Source organism: Vombatus ursinus, unplaced genomic scaffold, assembly GCF_900497805.2.
Source record: "Vombatus ursinus unplaced genomic scaffold, bare-nosed wombat genome assembly UNPS02014845.1, whole genome shotgun sequence".
NCBI lineage: Eukaryota > Metazoa > Chordata > Mammalia > Diprotodontia > Vombatidae > Vombatus > Vombatus ursinus.
Genome location: NW_020954623.1, coordinates 5571949 through 5580801, shown reverse-complemented (window position 1 = coordinate 5580801; position 8853 = coordinate 5571949). Strand labels below are relative to the sequence as shown.

The following is an 8853-nucleotide window of genomic DNA, read 5'->3' as shown; positions in this document are numbered from 1 at the left end:
ACACCAGCAGGTCAAGGACAAAGGGCAGAGGGCCAGGGACCCGGGCCCCCAAAGGGGCCCTCTCTGTCACAGCTTCCCCCAGGGTCCAAGGCAGAATCGTGGGACGCTGAGAAGGTCGAACTCGGGGCCGGTGCTTTCTAAACCAGAAGAAGCCGTCCTGGCCTGCCTGACTCCGAAGAAGACCCTCCCTCCTCTCCACGTCTCTGGCCCAAGCCGAAAGGACTGGCTTCTGCCCCTGCCCATCCCCCCATGGGGGAGCCCAGAACCCTGCGTGGCCCCACCCCCGCCCCCTACCAGGGACCCCGCACCTGCTCACCTGATCCTCGAGCTGAAGTTACGTTTCGAACTGGCTTAGGAGCTCCCGGATTTCGGGGCTCAGGTGTTCGGCCGCCTTGGCGGCCTCCGTAATAGCTTTGCGATACACGCCTTTCTTCTTACGGTTAAATCTCAGTTTGAAAAACTCGGAGAAAGGGGAGAGTTTCGAGATGGACAGGGACGACGTGGTGGGCGAGCCGAACCAGGAGACGCGGGCCTCCCTCCAGGAGGGCGCGCCGTCGTCCTTCTGACTCAGGCTGAGGTCCAGCACGCGGGCCGGCCACCACGGGCAGCCGGGGATCTTGCCCCACACGATGTCGCCCACGGACACCGTCCGGCCGTCCTCGGTCACACACCGGGCCACGCTCTGCGTGTGCAGTCGCACCGTCAGCGGGGGCACCGTCTTGCGCTCTTCGCGGGACGAAGACGACACGGAGGCGTCGTCCCCGGGCAGGAAGTCGCAGCCGTCGGGGGACGCGGTGTCCGAGCTCGACCCGTCCAGGCTGTCGTTGCTGCACACGGACAAACTGGACGAGTCGGCCTTCCTCTTGTAATTCATGAGAAAAGCCAGGTTGTCGCGGCCATCCTTGGCCGGGGGAAACCCGCCAAAGTCGTCCTCTTCCCCCGAGCTTCCAGAGGACAGCTCCGCGAGCCGCCGCTGCCGCCGGGAGGAGCGGTCCGCGTAGAAAGCAGATGAGGCGTGGGACTCACGGCCGCCCTGAAGGTCGCCCAGCTCGTCGATCAGCTCCGCCTTGTAGATGGAGACGCTCTGGCCCCCGCCGGAGCCGCTGCCACCGCCGCTGCCACTCCGGGGGAGGCGGTGGGGCTTCAGGCGGATCTTGGGAGGGGGCGCCTCCCCCGAAGGCACGGGCCGGGTCAGCTTCAGCTTGGGGATGGAAGCCGGCTGCCCGCCAGCGAGCCGGTCCCCGGAGCCCGGGTCCCGCGCCTCCTGGTCCTGGCCGCCGTTCTGCAGGCCCTGCTGGGGACAGAAGGGTTTGAGGGAGCCGTGCACGCGGGAGGGGATCTTCACGACCTCCCCCTTGCCCTGGGGTGTGCTATAGGAGATCTTGATGACGGGGCTGCGCGGCACCAGCTCCCCCGCGCTCTTCTCCCGCTTGCTCCGCCTCATCTCGCAGTCCAGCTCCTCGGCTCTCTTGGGCTCCTTGTCCGGGGCGCTCAGCCGCCGCCGCGGCTTGGCACTGGGCTGGCTAGGTGAGCTCTCCTCGGGGTTCAGGGTGTTCTTGCACTTCTCACACAGCACCCGCCGCGGCCGCAGCCGGATGGTGCTCATGATCAGGCGGCCGGGGTCCCGGTTGCGGGACAGCCGTCTCTTGGTACGCTTGATGGTGCGTGGGGGCGGCTGGGGGACCCACTGGTTGTACGTGTGTCTGAGCCACAGTGGGTGGGGGAAGGGAGCGCCTTCAAAGTAGGGAGGGAAAGGAGGGGCGCTGCCCGCCGGCAAGGGGGGCACCAGGGGCGGGGCGGGCTCCAGGGGCTTCTCTGGGGGCGGCAGAGGGGGGAGGACAGTCTCGGGGGCCTGGGCATCTCCCTTGTCTTCACGGGGGGCCCAACGCGAGCAGCTATCCGACAGGGGGGCATCCCGCTTCGGCAAAGATGAGGGGAGACCAAACAGCCCGGACCTGCAGGAGGGAAGAGAGGGACAGGAGGTGAGAACCAGGCCTAGGAGGGGAGGCGAGGAGCCAGGCCTGCGGCGGCCTGGGCTCAAGGCTGGCCCTCAGAGGGGCTCGGCCTTGAAGAGAGGAGGAGGAGGGCGAAAGCCTGGCCACACCGGGAGAGCCCGCCTGCCGGATGGGGGGGGATCCCCCCAACAGCCACGTCCAACACCCACCCAACTCCATCCGGGGCTTCTGACACCACGGAGTCTGGCCCCGCTGGCCTCCTGATCGTGGCCTTCCTGGGCCCACACACCCACACGCTCTCCTCCTCTCTGTGGGTGACCTCCCATGGCTTCAATCTCCCGTCCTCAGGAGACGCCTACATCCACAAGCCGGGCCTTGGTGCCCGGCCTGTCTCGACCAAGAGCCCCAAAAGGAGCCTCCAGAAGCTCTACGTGAGAAACAACACGGGGTCATTCAGGCGAAGGCGCGGATGGAGGACCCCAGAAAGAGGGATGGTGGTGGGCAGAGACCGCCCAAGCGAGGCCGCAGAGGAAGGACTGTGTCAGAGCTGGCGACCGGGGAGGCGTGGGGGTAGGGAGGGAGGCAGAAGATGAAGGAGAGCAGGGCAGCAGGGCCTACATGGGGGAAACGGTCACGCTCGGTCACCTCGGGTGTGCAGCGTTCCCAAAGCGATTTAGAGATGAGGGCAGGGGCGGAGCACCAGACCCGGAGATCAAATTCATCCTCAGACACGGATTACCTGGGTGACCCTACGCACGTCGCTGAACCACTGCCTGCCTTAGTTTCTCCAAAGTGGGGGTCACAATAGCACTGCTTCCCCGAGTTGTCATAAGCATCCTGAGAGATGATAATCGTAAAGCGCCCAGCACACGGCCCACATACAGAACACTCACTGCCTTCCTCTCCCAGCACCCATCAAAATGCCAGAACGGCGGTAACGTGAATCAGTCAGGGACTGATGTTGGTGCCTAGCCCAGGATGCGGAGCCGTGACCTCACTGTAAGTCGAGAGGACCTCAAAATCTGACGCCCAAAGAAGAAAGGGAGGCTCTTTTTAACTCACAGCACCAGCACGACTGTGAGGAAATGGGCATTCCTACATCGTTGGTGGGATTGCAGCCTGGCACAAACTCGGTACAGCCAGCAATCCAGAGTAAAGGCCCCCCAAAGTAGACCATGCTCCTTGACCCACTCACGGCAGTGCTGACATTTTAACCACAGACACGTACACGGGATGGGGGTTGGGGGTGAGGACAAAGTTCCCACCTGCACAAATGTTCACAGCCATTCGATGTGTAACCGTCAAGACAATGGAGACCTGTAACATGCATCCTATGGCAGGAGAATAAGTGGCGGTTTATCAGCCGTGGCTTGCTAGAATGCTGAACTACAGTGACTAGTCAGGAACGAGGTGCTAGCGAAGTCTGCAGCAGAGCACGGCCCCCAGCCCGGGGCCCAGAGGGAAAACACTGTCCCTGCGGCTTTACGTGCAGAGTTCAGAAGTCAGGGGGAGTCCCTAACTCACCCTAACCGCCATTATTAGTCTCCATGTGCCTCAATTCATTGGCTTCCGTGTCACTTTCCTGGCTCTGAGGCCATACTGTCCTGACTTGAGAATCAGCCAGTCCCGACCATGTGCCATGCTTCACTGCCCATCCAACCATCCAACTTGGCGGTCTCTCCCTGCCAATCACCCTGTGGTGGCTCCCTCTGGACAGACCGACCAACAGACAGACGCCTGCACCGATTACCAAATTAGTGCTGCCACTGCACCAAGGACTCCACCACCACCCCTGACCAGAACAGAAGCTCTCCGAGGGCAGGGATACCTTGCCTTTTGTAGCCAGAGCACTTAGAACAGTGGTGGTTCCTATCTGTGTCTACTCTTTACAAAGTGAAGACCAGTTCCAGCAATGACCCTACCCCCACCCCAATCACTGTGGTGTCACTCAGGGAAACTGAGGCCATGACGCCATGCTGTCAGACACCTCCTTCTTGCTCCTTGGCAGCCAGTGGCCTGCAAAGCATCCGGTGGTGGGCTAGAAGCCTTTAACAAGGGGACCCTTGAGGTGAATGTTCTACCTAACTTGGTCTGGAAGGACATTGTTGCCACTTAGCTTTCTCATCCTTCCTGCTCCACTCAGGTGCAACCCTCCTCCCTTCGCCCCAGGACCCCGCCTGCTCCCAGCCCTTCAGCTACCAAAGCGATTTTCCTAAAAGCCCAGGTGTGACCAGGTCACCCAACAACCTCCAGTGCTCCCCACGGCCTCCGGTTTGGCATTCAAGGCCCCCCTCCCGTCTCCTGGCTGCTCCAGGAATGAGACCCTCCGTCTCTCGGCTCTGGCCGAAACATGCCAGCTTCCCTCTGCTAACGCCCTCCTGCTGATGCTGCATGTAGCCCCCCCCCCCCCTGATTAGATGGTAAGCCCCTTGAGGGCAAGAGCTGCTCCACTGGTTTGTACTGGAGAAGAGAAGGGCCTGTTCTGTGTGTGTGTGTGTGGGGGAGTGCCCGGCCAGCTGGCCCCAGGGGGGTAGGAAGGTCCCCAGGGCAGACCCCAGCCAAGGAATCCCCGCCCAACACGGTCCACACCTGGCCTCTGGAAACCTCCCCACTGCCCCCTGCCCTGGGGCCCAGCAGAAGATGTGCCTGCTTCCTTCTTCACGGGGAAGCCCTGTCCCTCTGTCCACGGGCAGCTCAGCCCAGGGCACATGCAGACAAAAAGGCCTCTGCCTGCGTGGCCCTGACTGATGGTTCTCTCCTCCAGAACACGCCTCGAGGACCTTCCCCGTCCTGGGGGGCCCCTCTGGCCTTCTTACTGGACGGGGACCAGCTGTGTCTGAGCGGAGTGGGGCACGAGGAGACGACCTACCCCAAATTATCCCACCCGGAGTTACCAAAAGCCCCTGAGCTCAGACTTCAGGCAGATAACCCAGCATGAAGATGAGGCGGGCTGGGGGCTCTGAGGGTGGAGAAGGGGCTTTCACAGCCCCGATACAAGCACCACCAGTGAGCAAGTCAGGGACGGGGACTGAGACGCAGCAGCAGAGGGCAGGACTGCACAGCCAGGGCTTTCATCCTGGGGCCACACTGCCAAAAGCAGGCTCACCGCCTTCAGAGGGCAAAGGTCAAATGATGACCGCCCTCTGTCCCTGAGGGATGACCATCCTCTGTCACCCAGGGCAAGCCGTGGGGACAACCGCCCTCTATCCCCAGGGCCGCAGGGACCACCACTCCCCATTCCAGGGTACTGAAGAGAAAAGCTGGAGTGACCAGTGATCCCACCGGTCAGCGAATGCTGAGGGATCCCCACGGAGGCTGTGGTCTGGGGGATGAACAAGCTTCACAAAGGGAGGAGGAAAGAGGTCCTGTAAACCAGAGGCCATGGGACTCACGCGCAAATCTGAGCTGCGTGCAGATCTCCCGGGGGTCCTGCCCACCCAGATGGGCCAAGGCGGCGCAGCCCCTCCTCCCGAGCACAAGGCCTCCCAGAGCCGCCCGTGGTCACTTAGGGAGACGAGACTCGAGCCCCGGGCTGGCCCTCTACCACAACCCTGGGCTGTGTCCTCAGCAGGTATCTGAGTAGATGAGAGCGTATGGTGACCCCCAGCCCGGGTCCACAAGGAAACGCACCAAGAAGATGGGCTGGAAAGCTGGGGGGAAGTCCCACCTCCGTCCCCTGCTCCCTGGGGGCCCCGCACAAGACAGGCCTCTGCGGGCCTCAGTTTCCTCTCTGCGTCGAACGCCATGCCAGCTCCTGAGCTCTGATAAATGCCGCAGATGTCGCTCGCCTGGTCTCCGCAAAGCATCTGACTGCGTCTGGGGGATACAGAGACACCAGGCGGTGACTCCCTGAGCTCATACGCCGGGTCTGACCACGGTCAATTAAAGGCAATTGAAATACCTGGCTCAGAAACCTACCCTGCCCACCGCCACAAGATGGGGGAAGTGGTGCTAACGAGAACACGCGGGCAGGGCGGGCGCCCAAAAGGGGCAGAAAAGAAGGCCAAGGCGCAGGGCCTGGAGAGGAAGGTGTGTCCTCTGGAGGACCAACAGAATCTCACCAAAGACCGTCTGTCAGGGAGCTGGGAGAACCAGGAGAACGTCGTCTCCCCGACACCGCGGACATCAGCACCTTCTGACCACAGTGATGCCCAGGGCCGGCCTGTGCCCTCCTCCTGCCGAGGAACGGAGCCTCTGCAGGCTGGCCGGGCCTCCTGGACACATCGGTCAGGAGCGCTCGATGTGCGGCACAGGGGGAGTGGGGAAACCGTTGTGAACTGGGCAAAATGGGATTTCAAGAGCATGGTGCCAGAGCAGAAAGCCCAAAGCCCGCAAGGCTGCAGTGAGCGTGGGTCCTGTGCCCAGGGCGGTCAGTCACTTCTAAAGGGCTGCACTCAGCTCTGAAAGCCGAAGGACGTTGTTGGCAAAGACATCAAGGGGCCAGCAAGTGTCCAGAGGGGGCCAGAGCCGCCCCAGACAGGCGTCCCCCAAAGGGCCCGGAAGATGGATAGCCGCCAAAGGAAACCCAAGCTTGGCTCCATCCTGGAGCAGAATGTGCTACCGCCGGGGGAGGTGATGAGTCTCCTGTCCCTGGAAGCCTCGGCCAGAAGACTCTTAGCCAGGAAAGCACAGAAGGAAATCAAGGTGGGCAAACACTCGAGGTGAGCTCTGACTGTGGTCCCAACTCCGCCTCCGACATCGGGAATGCTGGTAACAAGGAGCGTCTCTACTGAGCTTCGGGCTGTGGAGGGAGGCCTAGACAAACTGCCTCACTGGGTTACTGACTCTCCCTCGGCACGTCCCTGAAGGTCCCACCCAGCTTCTGCCTCCGAGGAAGGAGGGCGTCAGCCTCCAGGCTCTGGCAACCCTCCTGCCTCGCCCTAACCCTGACCCAAGGGAAGTTGAGTCTGTGGCCGTAGGTCATCAGGCGCCATGCTGGGGGCAAGAAGGCCACGTAAGCCTGGGGGACCGTGCAATCTCAAACTGCTGTAAGCAAAAAGTAAATACTCAGGAGCAGCCTTCCCCCTTCCTGCCCAGGGATCTCCCTGCAGAGGCGGCCCACGGAGCGGCCTCCTGCTTTGGGAAGGAGGCTCGGGCATTCGTCATGACAGGAGTTATGGGGCAGAGACTCGCACCCCTGACCAGGCCCAGTCTCATCCACAGCAGAGGGGCTGAGCCAGCAGCAAACACAGAAGAATGACCACGAGCGCAGCCCGGGAAGAAGCCATCGTCTCCAGAGCCACGCAATCGGGGGGGCCCACGGGGCTCCCGGGTGAGCAGAGGAGAAACCCACCAACCCCCAAGACCTCGCCTGGCACAGCGGGGGCCCTCGAGGACCTCTGACAGGGTCAGGTTGGGGCTCCCGGGCAGCCTCGGGGCGGGGGGAGGTACATCCTGGCCAAGCACTGCCACCACCCCAAAGTCCCGAGCACAGGCAACCCACCAGCCTGGGGCCCCTGGGAAGCACCCCTGGAAACACCCGTGAGGCATTTCCACCACCGAGCCCCGCACCCCACCTGCTTCCTCTCCAGTAGGGGAGGCAGGCTGGTCCAAAGAATCCGCCCCACCCCCAGGCCTTTGCTCAGCTGCCCATCTATTAGGCCCGCAGGGCCTCAGACCACACCCTCAGGCTGTCAGCTGCTGGTGAAGATGAATTCACACCCAGGCCCAGGCGGGGCCACGAAAGTGGAGGGCCCTTCCCCACTCGCCCCTATTCCAGGAAGTTGTGTTCTGACCAGACGGAGCTTTCTCCTTCCCTTAGACTGGCTTTTTCTAGAATTTTCTTACAGGGTGAGCTCCCAGCATCTGCAAGAGTCCCCTTCCGGGGGGCGGGGGAGCCGTGACACTCGCCCAGAGCCAAAGAACCAACAGGAAAGAAAAGTTTCTTTGGGTGAGCCACAGGGAGGCGTCTTGGCCCAATTGGGAAGAAGGCCCGGACCACACAGGTGACCAAAGGATAGTGAGATGGAGGCCAAAAGCCTCCGTGAGGTCCGGCCCGGACGGAGCCTGAGGCAAGAGGAGACCGGAGGCCAGCCAGCAGGGGTCCCGCCAGGCCTCCAGGGAAGCCTGCACCCAAAGCCTCAGCAGGGCAGGCCTTAACATGCTCCTGTCAAGCCTGCGAGGGCAGTGAAATCCCCGCATTGTACAGATGAGGGGTCTTGCCCAGAGCCTCCCAGAGATGAGCCCAGGTCTTCCTGATGCCCCGTCTCCCCTCCATCAGGCTGCGTGGCCGCCTGGAGAGGGGGCCCCCGAGCCCCAGCGCGACCTTCTGCTCTGCAGGGGGGGGGGGGAAATGAGGGGCAGAGCTGACTTTCCCAAGGTCAGGGCCAGAGGGTCCAAATCGCTCCCCGCTGTGTGCCCCAAGGCTAAAAGAGAGCTCATCCCTGCTATGGCTACCCAAGATAGAACTGGCACAAAGCCCTTGAGGCGCCCTCCAAGCACAAGACCCCAAGATGTCACCTAGAGCCCAAAGGCCCAGGCGGCCTCCCAGGAAGGTCGAAGGACCCCACAAGAGGACGGGCGTCTTCCAGCCACTCTGGGGCCAGGCCCATGCCTCCCGGCGACTTCGGACCAGGCCATAATAACAGCAGGCACCTCCTGTGGGCAGGGCCTCGTGCCTCAGACCAGGTGAGAGGGTCTGCTCTCAGAAACCACTAGCCAGAACGCATGTCTGCATCTGGAACAAACTGGGGAGAGCCAGGGAAAGGACCAGCCAGGGCAGGTTTCTTGGGGGGCCCAGGCCCAGGCCCTGGCTAAGAACAAGACAGAAAACAGCGACTCATTTCTATTTGCCCTCGTGCCTCTTAGGGCACAGAGGAGCAAGGCCTGACCTCTGGGGCCTCCTGCCTCTGACTATGGGGGGGCCCCCAAGTCCTCCTCCAGGATGCCCTAGACCCCT

The 8853-nt window shown here is 62.4% G+C and overlaps 1 protein-coding gene across 1 annotated transcript; it reads right to left on the bottom strand.

The window, feature by feature from the left end:
- Window positions 1-320: 320 nt before the first annotated feature.
- On the bottom strand, window positions 321-5776 carry PWWP2B (PWWP domain containing 2B). Its single transcript, XM_027840486.1, has 2 exons — window positions 5586-5776; window positions 321-1955 (listed from the first exon to the last, which is right to left on the bottom strand). The coding sequence occupies exons 1-2, from the start codon at window positions 5759-5761 to the stop codon at window positions 335-337; spliced, it is 1797 nt and encodes a 598-aa protein (XP_027696287.1). The 5' UTR covers window positions 5762-5776; the 3' UTR covers window positions 321-334.
- Window positions 5777-8853: the final 3077 nt, after the last annotated feature.

Bases quoted from the DNA above. Each gene is read 5' to 3' on its own strand.
- PWWP2B (XM_027840486.1), bottom strand. From the start codon at position 5,761: ATGCTTTGCGGAGACCAGGCGAGCGACATCTGCGGCATTTATCAGAGC. The intron at 1,956-5,585 runs GTGCGTTTCCTT...TCCCTCCTGCAG, and splicing joins CTTTCCAGCCCATCTTCTTG to GTCCGGGCTGTTTGGTCTCC.